The sequence below is a fragment of the Peromyscus californicus genome, unplaced genomic scaffold, assembly GCF_007827085.1.
Source record: "Peromyscus californicus insignis strain IS unplaced genomic scaffold, ASM782708v3 Scaffold_12__1_contigs__length_115047231, whole genome shotgun sequence".
NCBI classification, from domain to species: domain Eukaryota; kingdom Metazoa; phylum Chordata; class Mammalia; order Rodentia; family Cricetidae; genus Peromyscus; species Peromyscus californicus.
This window is the reverse complement of record NW_026294413.1, coordinates 89,297,528-89,313,651: the sequence shown is the minus strand read 5'-3', so window position 1 is coordinate 89,313,651 and position 16,124 is coordinate 89,297,528. Positions and strand designations below refer to the sequence as shown.

At 44.1% G+C, this 16,124-nt stretch overlaps 1 protein-coding gene across 16 annotated transcripts in view; it reads left to right on the top strand.

The window, feature by feature from the left end:
• Erc2 (ELKS/RAB6-interacting/CAST family member 2) overlaps nucleotides 1-16,124 on the top strand; it is a 906,926-nt gene that overhangs the window by 493,278 nt on the left and 397,524 nt on the right. For all 16 annotated transcript variants that reach the window (XR_008217165.1, XR_008217166.1, XM_052733784.1 and 13 more), the window contains one exon: nucleotides 9,820-9,955. Coding sequence is in view for 14 of the 16 variants with exons in the window: in XM_052733784.1 (XP_052589744.1) it covers nucleotides 9,820-9,955 (136 nt within the window). In the remaining 2 variants the exon portion in view is untranslated. The remainder of the gene's footprint in view (nucleotides 1-9,819; nucleotides 9,956-16,124) is intronic.

The following is a 16,124-nucleotide window of genomic DNA, read 5'->3' as shown; positions in this document are numbered from 1 at the left end:
GCTGTATGGGCATAACTGAGCACCATTTGCAGATAATAGGTTCAAGGGAATGTTTGTCCCTCAGTATATCAAATTCAGCACCAGTACAAATTATTTTTGGGATATTCACACCTCAGTGGGCCACATGCTCCAACGGATATGTAGAATAACTGGTTGTATTGAGACGGGTGCTTCACTTCCTCCACAGAGGAAAAAATGGTTATCTTTCCCAAGTGAGTATCTAGGCCTGCTTAGTAAGCTCTGTATAGTGCTGTGGCCAAGCTCTCGTATTTTACTGTTTCTGTAGTATCACAGATAAGACTGTGGTCTCTGGCATCCCCGAAACAATGGCTTGCATTCTGTGCTCCCTACTTAGAAACCAAATGACATGCTGCAAATTACCTCTGTAAGCCTCCATTTATTCATGTGTACAGTGGGAATAAAATCTTCCTCCATGTCAGAATGTTATTTCATTCAGCAGAGATATTTTTATAGCCTTTAGCACACCACTTCATATGGACGCTGACTTCCGAAAACAGAGAGAGAGGTTTTATTATTTAACAGCATTTTTTCAATTGATTTCTCATAGCAAAGAATCAAAACTTCAACACATTATTTCTCTAGTCTCATTTGAAAAATCTTCATGTAAGATTGTTACCCTCTTATACCCCTACTTTATGTCTGAACGGCTGTAGTCCAGTTCCAGATCAGACACAGTAAAAACAGGTCTTGCTCACACCAAGTGCCCCTATGCTTGGAGGTGGCTCTAGTTGTATATTGTTTGGGCAAATTGCCCCAACCTCGGGCCAGACTCTGGAATGTTGGTTTCCTCTAACATTAGCCTCCTGGGAGTCAATTTTCACAGTTTCCATATGTTTTTATATTACCCCAAACTGTAAATACAGCTGACACTCCACCAAATTGGCCCTAATGTGCCTATGTCTAACAGCAGAGCTATGGGCTTCCAGAAGGATACAATGCTCCCTGGAATTGTGGCAATCATGTGAATGTTTGATTTTCAAGTGTTTGGATTCCATTTTTTTTTATTATTATTATTTGAAAAGCAAATGGTGTGCCAGAGGAGATAGGAAGTAGGAACATGGCAGGGGCTTTGACTTAGGTCTTGCCTTGTTTTGAGTTTGCCCATACTTCCTGGACTTCTATCCTCAGAGGAGCCATTAAATGACATAGACATTATTTTTGCTTCTTTGTCCTTCTCTCCCATTCTTTTTTTAAATTAGATTTAATTGACACTCATTTTTGTCATACTTACCTCTGAATCAGTATGTACAACTAGAGTCAAAGTCTTTAAGAGGGTGTCATTTCAGAATATGATATTCAAGAAACAATTTGGCTAGTGAGAATAGATTGATTCGTAAGACTTAATAACTTGAAGGTACTCTTATTGAGGATACGCAGTTACAGGAAAGTTACAGGTACCTGCTGGCTTTGTGTTTGGCTTCCTGGCTGGTCCTCAGTTGATCACACTGTTGCCACTGTGAGGTTCACACTCTTAGGCCCTCTCCCCTGCATCCTGACATTCCCTCATAGATAGCTCACCTTTTGGGACAGTTATCTCATTTGTGTCTAGGTCTCTAACACTCCATCAAGTCGATGCCCAGGGTCACCTTGTTCAGTTCAGTGTTGCTTACAGAAGCTGGAACACAGAACACAGACTGTGTCTTGAGATTTTTCCCTGTCTGCTTCCTAGATCTTGCTATAGCTGCTTCAGAGAGGAGAATGCAAGATGCAATAAAAAAAAAAAGATGCTACAACACTCTCTCTACTTGATTGGCATGGTGTAGATATGAAGGACCGAAGTGGGAAGGAATAGTTTCTGAGCTGGACTCATTGAGACTCTGACATCATTAGTTCCACAACTTCGGGTAGCTTCCTCATCTGTGAAAGGGACAAGTACATAGGACTTTCCTAATTGGACCATGGGAATGTTAAGTAGGTGACATTTGCCTGTATCCCCAGACCATCGCACAATATCTCAGTGATTTGAGCCCTTGCTGCTACAGTGATTGATTGAATAGAAGTTTAATTAAGAAAGCAAGACCTAGGTTTGCTTGTTTGTTTTTACCACACCCTCTTGGATTGTCGGTCTGATCTTTTTAACAAGGAGCAGTCCACGCTGCTCTTGTATCAGCAATGGACAATAATTCTTGTTTGTAATCTCCTTTAGTCTAAGATTTAAAAACAATTTTCGGCTAAGTATCTAGTCTAATGATAACTAGTCTTGTCAGTTTGAGTAGATTAAAAGGCCTCTTGTCCATCAGTAAAGCACCACCCTGTCCCTGGTGTGTCTTGAGGAAATTGCCAGAGAGGATTGGCTAAGGAGGAAAGACCTGGCCATCCTTTAGGCTAAGGGCCCAGGTGAAATAAGGGAGGAAATGAGAAAGCAAGGCATATTCATGATCTCTCTCTGTGTCCCCTCCCTTCTCCCTCTCCCTGTCAAAATTTCATCATGGATGGGAAAGGATTCCATGAGGCCCCATTCCTCCCTATTAGGAGATAATGGTTGCTGGGGAGGGAATATCATTTTCTTCGGTGGCTATGCCACTGAAGAGTTCCTATACTCCAATAATAGCCTTTTGACTCTGCTTACACAAGCAACTATAATCAAGCTCAGTGGGACACAGAGACACTGATGTGCTCTCTCTCTCTCTCTCTCTCTCTCTCTCTCTCTCTCTCTCTCTCTCTCTCTCTCACACACACACACACACACACATACACACACACACACACACACACACACACACACACACACACACACACACAGCGAGGGAGAAAGAGACAGAGGTGAAATGTCAGGGAGGTTTTGTTGAGCAGAAGGAGCAGGAGATGAGAGAGGGCAAAGGAAGAGTGACTCAATTCTTTATGTATTAATACATGCATGAAACTGTCAAAGAATTTAAAAAAGGAAGTGGGTGAGGAGCTTAAGTAGGGAGAGTAGAGAGGCAAGAAGGACATGGTGGGCCTGGCAGGAAGTGATGGTGGTTTGACCTGTCATGGCGGTAGAACTGATGGAGGAAAAGGTCCCATCTCACTGGCTCTTCTGCACTCTTGGCTCTGAGACAAGGACCAAGGGGCCCCAGGGAGTATGTGGAGCCATAGTACCCTGATATACTTGCTAAGCAGGTAAGGAAGGCAGGGGACTCCGCTTTGGGTCATCCTGAAGGGGAATTGCTTCCACCTATGGGCTGAGAGGCCAGGGCCTGTAGTCTGGTCTAGGTGAGGGTGATATAAAGTAGGACACCTGTAGGGCTTAGCAATGAGAAAAACAAAGCACCACCCCAAGGCTGCCCTCTTCAGCCTATGTTTTCTGAGGTCCCATAACTCGACAGGAGGACAAACAGAAATAAGAGCCAAGACCGTTAGTTAATCCTGCATCCCTTACAGCTGTGTGTGGTCCCTGTGCTCAGAAGAGCATCCTTTTGTTAGACGGTCATGGCTTGAACACTGAGTCCTTAGTGGGTAAATAATAAGCTTGACTCGCTGATGGTGGCACACTAATATGTTCCCAGAGGAGGGAACTAGAGGCACCCATTCTCACATTGGCTCTCTCCAGCTCCCTAAAAGGGCTCTCAGCATCTCTCTTTAGCTTCAGCTCTGCCCTGTGTCACTGGGTTCTATCCATATTTGGGGTGGCACTCTACCACATTTTGGTGGAGGAGGGTTGTGTAGTCTTATCATGAAGGAGAGTACCTGAAGGAAGGCTTCACTTCAGAGTCTTCCTCAGAGCGAAATGCCTACAGGAAAGAGAACTCTTGCTCATGAATCATGACTGCCTCCTGCCATGTAGCCTCTTCCCAAAGTCTTCCTGGCTTGGGTGGGAAGGTCAAGGGTGAGGGCTACCAGATGAGTATGTGCTCTGCAGAAGAGGACGAGCAGAGTAATCTGGATGATGTTTATAAAGTATTCACTGAGTGCCAGTTGCTGTCCTAACAGCCTTAGTCCTAGGAAATTGAATTCCCCAATTTCCTAGTAAAATAGCTTAGACAAGGTCGGAGGCCTCATAGGAGATCCTTTGATATGAAAATGGAAAGAATCTTGGTCTTGGGCTTCTTACTGCTTCTTAACACACATGATCTGGAATGGTTCAACCGTCTCCAGGGCTGAGTTAAGAATTGCCTGTTGGTGCCATCTTACCCAAGGAAAGTTTTCTAGAAGGACGATGCTAGCAGGCAGAAAGCTGAGGAATCCTTTGCCTCTGGGAAGCTCCATTTCTCAAGCTTTCCAATCTGAGCCTCCCTCCCTTTAATGGCTTCTCTCTTTAGCTATATTATCTGGTTCTGGGGTGGCATGCCGGCCTGTCAAGAGACATGAGCTGCCTTTGAAAGATGTGTTAGCATTCTGTGCTGTATCTGATGGCTTTGTCTCTGGGTTCTTGGGTAACTCCAAACACCATGGAGGAGGCATGTGAGGAGGAAAAATGTGAGAGAGAAGCCAAGTCAGAAAGTTTGGAGAGATGGGCTTGGATGTCTGCTTAGGGGTTTGACAAGGACTTCAGCAGGGGACTGTTACCAAACTTGTGACCAAAAGAGTTGATCTTGTGAGGCTGCCAGATCTAGCCCAGTCCTCAGATATTGACTTGTTTCATGGATCTTTGTTGATAGGACAGGGGCATTCAAGGAGCTTCAGTTGCAGTGATCCTGCCTGCAAATTAGAGCACCTTTGTAATTGCTGTAAGAATATCCTTAGGATGTTTATGGTTTCTCTCTCAAATTTACACTGTGCTAAAGTACTCAGTGGTATTTACAAACTCCACAAAGGTGGGATCCTCTCAGTGGTTAAAAGTAAAAGCTTTTATTATCAGAAATCCTGCATATAGTATAGACTGGTGGCTTCCATTTTGTGGTGTGTGTGTGTGTGTGTGTGTGTGTGTGTGTGTGTGTGTGTGTGTGTGTCCGTCCATGTCCATCTACATGTGGAGACACCTCAGTGTAACCACCCATGCTTGTGGTGACCTTCCACAGTGTTGCTATCAGGATAAGCAGCCAGGAGTGTAACTCATTAGAAAGAAAGTGCCAGTGAAGCTTAGCACAGAATGAAAGGCACCCACTGATGCCTTCCACAGCCCACTGTGCGAGGCAGGCACCATACTCATCATGTGTGGGAACTAAGACACTAAATATGTGTGTGCAATATTTCACAAGATGTGATTACATTTTTCTTGTCGGCTGAGAATTGAGCAGAGAATGAACTTGCCGGGATCTGTTTTAAGCATTTTTCCTGGACTGACTCATCGACTCCTCCTGGTCACCTTTGAGTTAGATACAAATTAGGAGTCCCATTTCTTATGTGTAGAAGCTGGGGCACAGAGAGGTTGAGTATCTGCCCCAACTAGAAAGTGGGAAACTTCTGATGACATCCCAGAAAATCTGGTTCTAAAGATAATGTTTTTAACCACTGCAATACAGATACGCTTAAAATGTAGATTTATGCGCTCTAGACATGGGTTGCACAGGGATTGTGCCAGTTTTCATTCCTAGTTAAATATGCATTGGGTTGTTTATCCAAGGGAAATGAAAGTGTGTTTCCACAAAAGTCTGGTATGAGACAGTTTATGGCCACTTTATTCATAAGGGTAAAATAGTTTAGATGGTCTAATTATCCATTAATAAGAAGTGACTGATTGAACTATAGTGATATTCAGATAACAGAATACTACCTGGTAGAAGAAGAAATGAACCCACACAAGCACACAAATATGTTTGTACACTGAGGAGATGCTCAGGAGGTGAAGCACTTACCATGCAAATACAGGGTTCTGAGTACAGATCCTCAGCATTCATTCGAATGATGTCTGGGCATGACAACCTGCCTGTAATTCCAGCACTGGGAGGGCAAAAATGGAATTACTTAGAGCAACATGGCTAGCTACATTAGCTGTGTGGGCAAGCTTTTGGCTCATACAAGGGATTTTGTCTCAATGAATAAGGTAGAGGGTGATTGAGGAAGACTCCTAAAATCAGTCTCAGGGCTCTACGTGCATTTACAGTTATGGACATGTGAGCACACACACCCACTCATACACTTACGCTCACCACATGTACCCAGACCTATACAAAAAGATATGGACGACTCTGTTAATTCTATGCCCAGTGAAAATTCCAGACACAAAGATCACACACAGCACAGTGTCTGTGAAGTTCAAGAAGGGGTGAAGTAACTCCATTTATGTAGAAGTTAGAATACTGACTCCTCAGCTGGGGATGGCAATGCTCCGTGTTTTGATTGGTCAGAAGTCATTGATTTGTGCCTTTTATGTCCAATGTCTGTCAGTGCATTTCTTGCATGTATTCTTAATGTGCACACGTACGTACATTCCCTTTCCCCCGATCCCACACACATGTACATTCCCTTTCCCCTGATCCCATTCCCATTGTTTTGTTTTTCTTTCCCAGTAGCTTAGTGGAAATTGTAGTAGACCAGTGTAAGATTTCTAGAAGTTCCCATTTATGTTTGTGTGTTTGTAAATTGGCTTTATATTTTTACAAATAATTAAGATTGTACATATCGTCCTGCTACCTTCTTTGCCTGTTTATAGTGTATTGAAAGTTTTTCATCTGGCCTTCATCTTTTAGCTAGCATGATCCCCATACTATTAATAGACTCAACTCTTTAATCAATTTCTTTCTAATGGACAAGTGAAAGTTTTCAAATTTCCATTTCTATATGTTGGTAAAAATGTTTTCATGAGTGTACTGTGTTTGTGTGCAAGAGCTTTGGTGAGCTCCTTTGTGTGCGTGTGTGTGTGTGTGTGTGTGTGTGTCGCACAGAGGCCAGGAGAGAGGTTAAGTGTCCTTGTGTATCACTTTCTGCCTGTCCTCTTTCCCTGAACCTTGTGCCTGCATTTTCTTGACGAGGCTGGAAGCTAACAAGCCCCAGCAAGCCCCGTCTTCACTCCCACTTTGGAGTTAGAGTTAGAGCGTGCATGAGATGCCCAGCTTGTTATGTGAGTGCTGGGGTCCAGTCCTCATGATTGCAAGAGCTCTTTACTGCTCTGCTGTCTCTCCAGTCTCCTTATTCTTTAATTTGAATCTCAGATACATTTTGAATGGCAAGTTCTTGGAGCACAAAACTCCTTAAATGAGTCCCATGGAATTGCAGAGTTGCCCAGTGGGTGCGAGTGAGAAAAGAGACACAAATGGCATTTTCCTCAGAGAGTGTAGAAAGAGAGTGTGGAGTCTACCCCTGTAGAACCTGCCGTCCAAACATTAGAGACAGCGGAAGGCTGGAGTGAGTTCAGCACCTTGATTTATTTGGTGTGGGAAAGATGTGGGGGCTCACAGGCTTCTGTAGACGTGATTATGGGAAACTGCAAGTGTCCTAGGAAAGCTCACAGTGGCCATGCAGTCGCTGAACACCACTGATCTGTGCAGAACAGACCCCATGGCTTAGCTGCGGGACCTAGGCTTGCTACATCTCCCAATTCCCAACACCCAGTGGGTGACTTCCCAGTTACCATTTGAACAGGCTTCCTGGAGGGACACTTGAGTGAAGAGTCCTTTCCTACCTGAAGATCCACTGACCCCAAGCAACCACTGCCACTCCTTGCTTCCTTCTTGTCTCCGAAGAGAAATCTTTCCCTTCCTTATTAGTTTTCACGGCAACTCAGAAGCAAATTCAGCTTCTAGAAATGTATGTGAGAGTCACTGTACTTCTACAGGGAAGATGAATACTGGGTGTGTAGCTGTTGATAGTCACATGGACACCTGCCATCCATTCTTATCACCTGGCTCCTTCCTATCTGATCGGCCCGTATCTTAAACAGCACTGCCTAAAATCTAATTTTTCTTTTGTCAACTCCTGCATTTGTTTGAGCAGTGTTTGAGGAAATGGCTGAAAATGCTGAAGAGAGTCCCCGAACCACAGTCACAGACCTTCAGATCTTCGTTTTTCTCAGCCACTCATTTGATAAGCAGAAAAACTTAAAAAGATGCATGGACCTAGAGTCTGGCACTCTGCCTGCCTATCTGTCTTGTCTGTCTATCTATCTATCTATCTATCTATCTATCTATCTATCTATCTATCATCTAAAAAAGTGTCATATTCATAAAAATGGATCCTTTGTGTTTGGATTACTCAGAGAATGCTGTACGAGTTCTTCATGCAAACATTTGCCGCCACACTCTATTTTATTTGTGTGTACTTGGGTAGGGGCCTTCAGCAGTTGGTTCTATTTAATGGTATGCGTTAGTATAGAATGTATTATTCTTTGAGAGTGTTCTCCGGTTAAGCATGTGCAGGCCTTGGAAGCTCCTCTGTTGGCAGAGTGCTTGCTGTATAGGCCTGAGGAGCTGAGTTCTGATCTCCAGCACCTATGGGGGGATGGGGTGGGGTGGGGGAGAAGGTGTACTGATGTATACCTGTGTTCTACAAGCTGGAAATGCAGAGGCAGTAGGCTCCCTGCGGCTTGTTGGACAACTCGTCTAGCCAAATTGGTGCATGTTTACTAGCCAAGTTTACTGCATGACACTTCCCGGAGTGAGGGAAGGGGGAGCACACAGCACTCTGTGAGGATTAAAGGAAGAAGGGCTGGTGGAGCACGGTCTTCATCTGCCTTTGCAGTGCTCCAGTCTGATGTTTGTGCTGTTTGTCATCCAGTTCTTTTTGTTTGCACTCCTCAGAATGCTGGTCTCGGGAGCCAGGGCTCAGTGACAGTGGTTGCTGTAGGAGTGCTGAGGTCGGGGTGAAGGGATTAGAAAGGATGCCAAGGATGAATTCTTTAGCCTCCTCTTCATGCCCCTGATCCCCAGCCCCTGGTGCCGCTCTCCTGCCACCTTCGTGTTAGATTAGATTTGTAACAGCTGCTGTGGACATGACTGCCTACATCTGTGGAACATTTCGCTCAATGCTGCTGGCGGAGTTGTCTGTGTTAAACCTGTAATTCCCATTTGTAATCCTAACCCGTCCTTTAGCCTTTGTCTTTTACCATCTTGACACTTTACGCTGCCAGGGTTTGGCATCCTACAGACCCATTAAAAACTTTTGCCCTAAGTGCCGGGGCCTTGTGCAGCAGTGTATTTAGCCAAAATACTACTTTGAGCTATGTGTTAGCCATGTATATGATCAGAAACTCTAGGTTGTTGTTTTAAAAGTCAAAGTAATGGATTATGACTTCAGAAAAAAAGAGCAGGATCCAAAAGAACAATACTTATGAGAACAGTAGTTACTTAGAAGAAAATAAACATGGTGTCACAGACCGCTGGATGCTATGGGCCCCACCCACTAGCCTTTGGAGTCCTAGCTCTTACCTCACTTTACTTCCACCCCGTAGAGTCTCTGCAGCCTTCTGCTTTCCCTGCAGTCCAGTTTCTTCTGTCTTGTATTACAGGTGTCTTTCTACCTCGGGAGCTGCCTTGCCTGGGAGCTTCTACCTGGGGTGCTCCTCCTGGTTGAATTCTTTGGTCTGCTTTGGAAACCTTTCCCTGGCCACAGTGTCTAAATCCATCTCCATCCATGCACTTTCTGTCCATGTACGCACACCACCATCTCTTACGGCATGCTGTTTACTTCCTTTAGCTTTAGGAAACCCAAATTGGTATCTCTTTAGTATCTGTCTTCCCTCTGAGCTTACTGCTCCTTAAGAATGAAAATTACACTTGTCTCATTCACCATTGACACCCCAGTGCCATCTTGACCCCTGCCCTTTGTGGGGTGCTCAGCACCCACAGTGGTCTTGTGACTGAATCAATGTAGGCTCCCCCGAACCTCTGGCTTTCCTAAGCTGTGCCAGGATGTTCTGTCCTTAGTCCGTCTTGGATCTGTTGTGACAACGCAGGCCTTCCCTGTGGTTGAAGGTAACCGTGCTGTGATTGCTTTTCTCAGGCACATGAAAGATCAGAACAAGAAGGTGGCTAACCTCAAGCACAACCAGCAGCTGGAGAAGAAGAAGAATGCCCAGTTATTAGAAGAAGTCCGCCGGCGAGAAGACAGCCTGGCCGACAACTCACAGCATTTGCAGGTAAGTGCATGTTTAGCTCCTTAATACCTAAATGTTCAGAGATGGGCTGTCTGCTGCTGTAACCAGTGCTGCAGGAATATATGCACAGCAATGGTGGGCTGTACTTGGCCCTGAGTCCGGCACTAACTGGATATTCTCAGGGGATTCAAAAAGTCTTTCTCGGTAGAAAGCATCATTTCTGGAATGGTGTTCAAGAAGAGTTGAGTTTGGAAAATCCTGGAAATGCTACACGGAGGCTCTTCCTTCCTGTATCTCACCTTAAAAGGTAAGGGCTGCAATTCCATGGTTTGCAAGTAGAGTCTGTCTGGAATTGTGTTTAAGTTGTGTGGGGGTTGGTGGAAGGGAATGCATGTCATTATCACAAAAGGCATTCGGATGCATTCCTCTGATCTCAGTTTACAAAAAGCAAGGCTGCAAGATAGATCATTATTCTGTCTTCTCAGTGAATATAGTGGATACAGTTATCTTTTAGTGATATTCTTACCTCAGAAAGCAACTGATGGACCAAAACACCAATTTCTCCTCATTAACCATCCTTGCATTGCGTTGGAACAGAGCTCTCCCTGTGTGCTCAATAAAACATTCAAGCTGAAGCAGGACATTGGCTTTGAAGTACTCTTATTTACTCCAGTCCTGTCTTTAAACAGAGCAATTGGAGTTCAACTTGGCCTGAATTCATGTTAAATTCTGCTTATTAGTTAGTGTCTTTCTGCAGTTATATATTAGTTTCCTCCTTGGAGATAGAAGTAGATAATTTTAGTGTGTACTCATAGTTCATCCTTTTAATTGACCAAAAGAGAAATGAATAATTATCCCAAAGAAGGAGTACAAGGAAAATCTCCCAGATGGAGGTTTTTCAGTTCCTGTTGGTTACTTTGTCTCTGTGTCCTCGCGATTTTGTGGTGCTAGTTCTGGTCAATGTCCTTTGCATAGATGCTTGATCTAGACTAGAGAACACAACCAGCCCTGGGCCTTCTTGGCTTCTGGGCCCACTTTAATATGGGTGCTAGCCTAATTGTGCCCATAGCTTCCTCAGTACTCCTGACAGGTCATGTCCAAAAATCGGGATTTTAGTGTTTTTCTGTCACAGATAGTAGATCAAAGTCTAAAGAATGAGATAGTAACTAAAATTTGGAGAATACCTTAGTTTTTTTTTAATGTGTCATGCTTTAAAATTTTATTCCTCACAACAATGTTGGTAATTTTACACGTGTTGTAACTGGAAATCACAGAAAGATTCTGAAGGACTCCAGGTCCTCATGTCTTCCACAAATAAATGTAGAGGAACATGGAAGTGATAGGTGCCTTTCATTGACTGCTTCAGTATTCCAGGCTATACTGTTTTCTGTTTGTTAGCTGTTATCCCATTTTACTGCACACTACCTGAGCCTCAGGGCTCTTAAGTGTGAATCATGGGAGCACAACTTCATTTGAACTAAGAAAAAAGGAAGTCTTTTGGTTAAATGAACTGCAAAGGCCCCCTTGCAGCTACAGCCTGATTGGATTCAGATATCCCAACAGCAGTGCCAGCCTCTTCTCCTGTCCTCCTGCAGGGATGCTGTGCTCTCTGCTCCCATCCTCCTGCAGGGATGCTGTGCTCTCTGCTCCCATCCTCCTGTAGGGATGCTGTGCTCTCTGCTCCCATCCTCCTGCAGGGATGCTGTGCTCTCTGCTCCCATCCTCTTGCAGGGATGCTGTGCTCTCTGCTCCCATCCTCTTGCAGGGATGCTGTGCTCTCTGCTCCCATCCTCTTGCAGGGATGCTGTGCTCTCTGCTCCCATCCTCCTGTAGGGATGATGTGCTCTCTGTTCCCATTCTCCTGAATCTTTTGGCTTAACTCTTAGGAAGTCCTTATATAGGTGATGGCCAGAAGCCAGTCTGCCTTCATGGAACACAGTCCCTCAGAAGGAGGAGAGTGGCTATCTAGTAGTCAAAGGAAGCATTCAAGGAGAGGGCATGCATGTTGGCAGGCCATGATCAGTTTGTTCATTTACCTGGAGACCAGGAGAAATGCTGAGTCTCACCTAGATCCCTCAACTAAAAGGGGGAGCAAGTGACAACACACAGGATAGAAGTAAGTCCTACTAACTAAAGGGGTTTGGGGGAAAGAATTTTATTTTCATATGTGACAGTTGAATGATCATAGCCCCCATGTTGTATATGAGAAGGAAGCTCTGAGAATGAAAGCAGTGGACTTCCAGGTAGCAGGCGGCAGACCTAGGACTTCGCTGAAGCCTAACTCTACTCAGATGAGAGTTCTGCAGAATTGGGATGGCAGGGAACCATGAAATGGCAGGGTCTTCATGGGTCACGTGGACTTTGTCCTCAGTGCACTGAGACGGGAGAAGTGAGCAATAGGGACAGCCCTTCAGGCATGGCATAAGAACCATCAGAAAAGCTGACGGGCTGGCAGAGCAAGGTACAGTCTGAGCATAAACTATAAAGCACCATGTGCTTGGAGTGAGAGTTTCCATTGAGGGAATTATTGTTGTCATTCTGCAATTGGCTCTGGATTTCACTCCACGCTTCAAAATATATGACCCAAGGATTACTGAAAGGACCACTTACTTTTTCAAAGCCTTGGTCTCCTCATCTGAAAAGCAGGAATGATTGCTTCTGCTTTAGAGCACTATTAGGGCTGAGCCAGAGCTTATAAAGAGCTCAGGATCGTTCCCTGCACAGGCTGTGCTCAGAACAGATGCTGATAATTGACTGTTTTTAAAATAACAAGAAGAGATGAGAAATCATCAAAAAAGAGTTGCCTTGGGCCAGAGAGATGGCTCAGAGGGTAAGCGCACTTGCTGCTGAGCCCGACAACTGGAGGTAGGTTCCTGAAACCCACACAGGAAAAGAAAATGACCAACTCCTGCAGGCTGCCATGTCTTACGTACACATGCGTACACATGGACACACAAACACTTAAAGAAAAGCGTTGCATGTTATGGGCAGAGTGTTTACATAGTTGTGCTCTGGTTTTCATTGAGCGTCAACATTTTTTTTTCTCTGTGTAGCAATTTGTTCTTTCCTTAGGACACATCTAGTTATGGAAATTAATGTCTTGTTTTGGCCCATGAACTTTTGTATAGCAGTATTTTCTTAAGGGGCCTTGATAACTACCTCGTAGACCAGTTCATAAAAGATAACATGGTCTGGAATTGCTCAGTTGCATTCCTGACCACCCCAAATAAAGGATAACATTTGAAATGCAATAAAAAGTAGTCACAATTAATTTAGATGGAAGTGTCTCTGGTTGAGGTTAATAGGGAGTGAATCTCCCCCTCGCCTGAATCGTTCAGCAGATGTGCTGAGATGCAGTAATTGCTGCCTTCTGAGAACAGAATTTTCTAGATGCTCTTCATTTTTAGTATTAGTGTTCTTTCAAATGCGTTCTGTTCACATGTTAGTCTTTAAGTGTCAACCAGGATTTGGTTTGTTTGGTTGGTTAGGGTGTGGTTGAAAGTTTGGCCCTGGCTAATTTGATTTGTTCTGCACTGGTGGTTTGTGATGATTGATGCCTCGATTTTCCCCAACCAACTAGATGTGGTATCTAGAAATAGATTAGGAGCACATTGCCCTCTAATAGGAATAGCTTCTGGAAGAGGCTTCAACTAAGACTCAAAGCCAGACTTGGGGAGCAGGTATGACTGTACTCCTCACACTAGGACACTGAGACAGGAAGACTGCATAGTCCCCAGCCTGGTCTATAGAGTGCCTATGTAGTGACACTCTGTTAGAAGGAAGAAAGGAGGAAGTGGAACCCCCCCCCACACACACACACTCACAGGGAAAGAGACAGATAGAGAATATGCTGAGCTGAAACAGATATATAAAAATAAATGACCAAGTTAAAGAGTTACCATTTTGTTAATTGTTTAAACAAGGACATTGCTGTGTCCAGAATGGCCCCAGGGTTGGATCTAACTGGGTTGTCTAACGAATGAAGACAGACAGATGGACACATGGACAGATAGCTGGGATCTGGTGCCCTGGGCTCTCTGCTAGAGAAATTGCAGCATCCTGGAAGCTCAGTGTGTTTATTATACAGAGCTGAGTAGGGTGGCAATATTACTGCATACAGCTGGACAAGGAGGTGGGGTTATTAAGTACAGATAAACAAGGAGGCATGGCTTATGGTACACAGTTAGATCAAGGAGACAGGTTTAGTTAATCCTGGCAAGAGTAGTATCTATAGGGCAGTAGTCTCCAGGCCGTGAACATTCAGGAGGATAACAGTATCGTGAATATTTTCTGTACATACTGTCAACACTCACGTTTGATCTCCAGAGGAAAGCTTTGTCATCCTTCTGAGCCTGAGGCTATGAGGTCCTTCACATGACTGTGCCCATGTCAACAACACAGTCACTCAGGACTTTACTCCCCCAGGGCTTCCTCTGATCCCTACAGGATATAATGATAATAGGTAAAAACTGGAGCCTCTAGGTCAGTAGTTCTCAACCTCTGGGTCATGACTCCTTTGGGGTTGAATGACCCTTTCACAAGCATCATATATCAGAAATCCTGCACATCAGATATTTACATTACGATTCCTAACAGTCACAAAATTACAGTTATGAAGTAGCAACAAAAATAATTTTATGTTTGGGGGTCACCACAACATGATGAACTGTATTAAAGGGTCATAGCATTAGGAAGGTTGAGAACCATTGCTTTAGATCAAAGTTAGATGTGACATGTGACTTTCTTTGTTTCTTATTATCACTTCATGGCAGGAATGGCAACTGCCTTCAGGGTCTAGGTTAGTAACAGACACAAGAAATGGGTTTGTATGTTGGGAAACTCTGACGATGTCTGGTTCCTTCAGAATTTCTTATGTTTTTGATAGAGATGTATCAGTTAGTAAATGCCTTGTAACAATCATCTCCAGACGCAGGGCTTTAAAGCACTCATAGTTCAATATTTGCATGTTGACTAAGGGTCTTTGCTGCTCCAGGATAGGCTTTGCTGGGCCTCTGTCCTACTCATTGTGCATTTGTAGGGACAGCTGTTCCGTGTGTGTTCATTGTGAGTCTCAGGCTGACAGGTGTCAGTGACCAGGAAAACCGGTCTCTGACGGCAGCAGAGACCAGGGGAGTGAGCAAACTTGGGGAAGAAACAGGCCTCATCTAGAGGGTTTGTTCCACCTCAGTTCATTGGTCAAAGCAAGGCTTATGGCTGAACTGAGGATCGGAGAACTCACTCTGCTTAAGGAAGGGGCAGATACCAGGAAGACTGGAGAACCGAGGCTACCCATTAGGTATGTTAAGACAAATTTTAGAGAAATATTGCTAAATTTTAAGAAAAACAACAGTGTGAGTGCGATGAAAGATTTCAGCTGGAGTTAGCCTTGGTGTATATGATTGTGCATATAATTGTGGGGTGGGGGGACTGTAAGGCATTCAGGAATGCATGCCTTATCTAAGGAGCGTGTCACTAAACTCCAGTGAGCCCTGCTCTAACTAAACTGAGTATTGGCTTGTGGGACCTTCTGATTGCACAAAGTAAGTCATCAGTGTGAATTTTAATGTGAAACCTGGGAGTTTACATATCTGTATGTGACTTGCACATTGGTTTATGATCTGTTTCCCAGCCTATACTCTAGCCCGCTAGATTCTCTTGGTATTAAACAATACTTAGGCTGGACCTTACCTAACTCATTGTGTTCACTGAAGAAGTTTAGTATTTGCCTGGAGGTGTTCTTTTTGTCTGAAAAGTCCTTGTTTCTCCAAGGAGATCACTCATAATCAGCAGGAAGAGGGGGTTCTTGATTTAACTTCATATATGATTATGCATGCTCACGGACAAGAGGTAAGGCTGAAGAGCTATGAAGTAGCCAAGAGAGTATTCAAATACAGGTCCTTTGTGGTCTGAACTGAAACAGAGACTCAGTCCTTGCTCCTCCTATCTCTAAACGAAGATTGGTAATGAGCCCTGCCATCCCTGATGCATGCAGGAGATGGTGGCCTTGGGGACTATCACCCATCAGATACTTGATGACTATTTCATCTTTTTTGAGCCATACAGAATCAGAGTATGGTCTTAGTCAATGGGCATTGCCAATAAAGCATCTTTGGAACAACAAGGAAGAAATATTCACACATTTTTCAAGTTAATGTTGAACTGTACGAAGGTGGATGTGAATGTCTGTGATTTTCTTATTTAATCCTGTAGA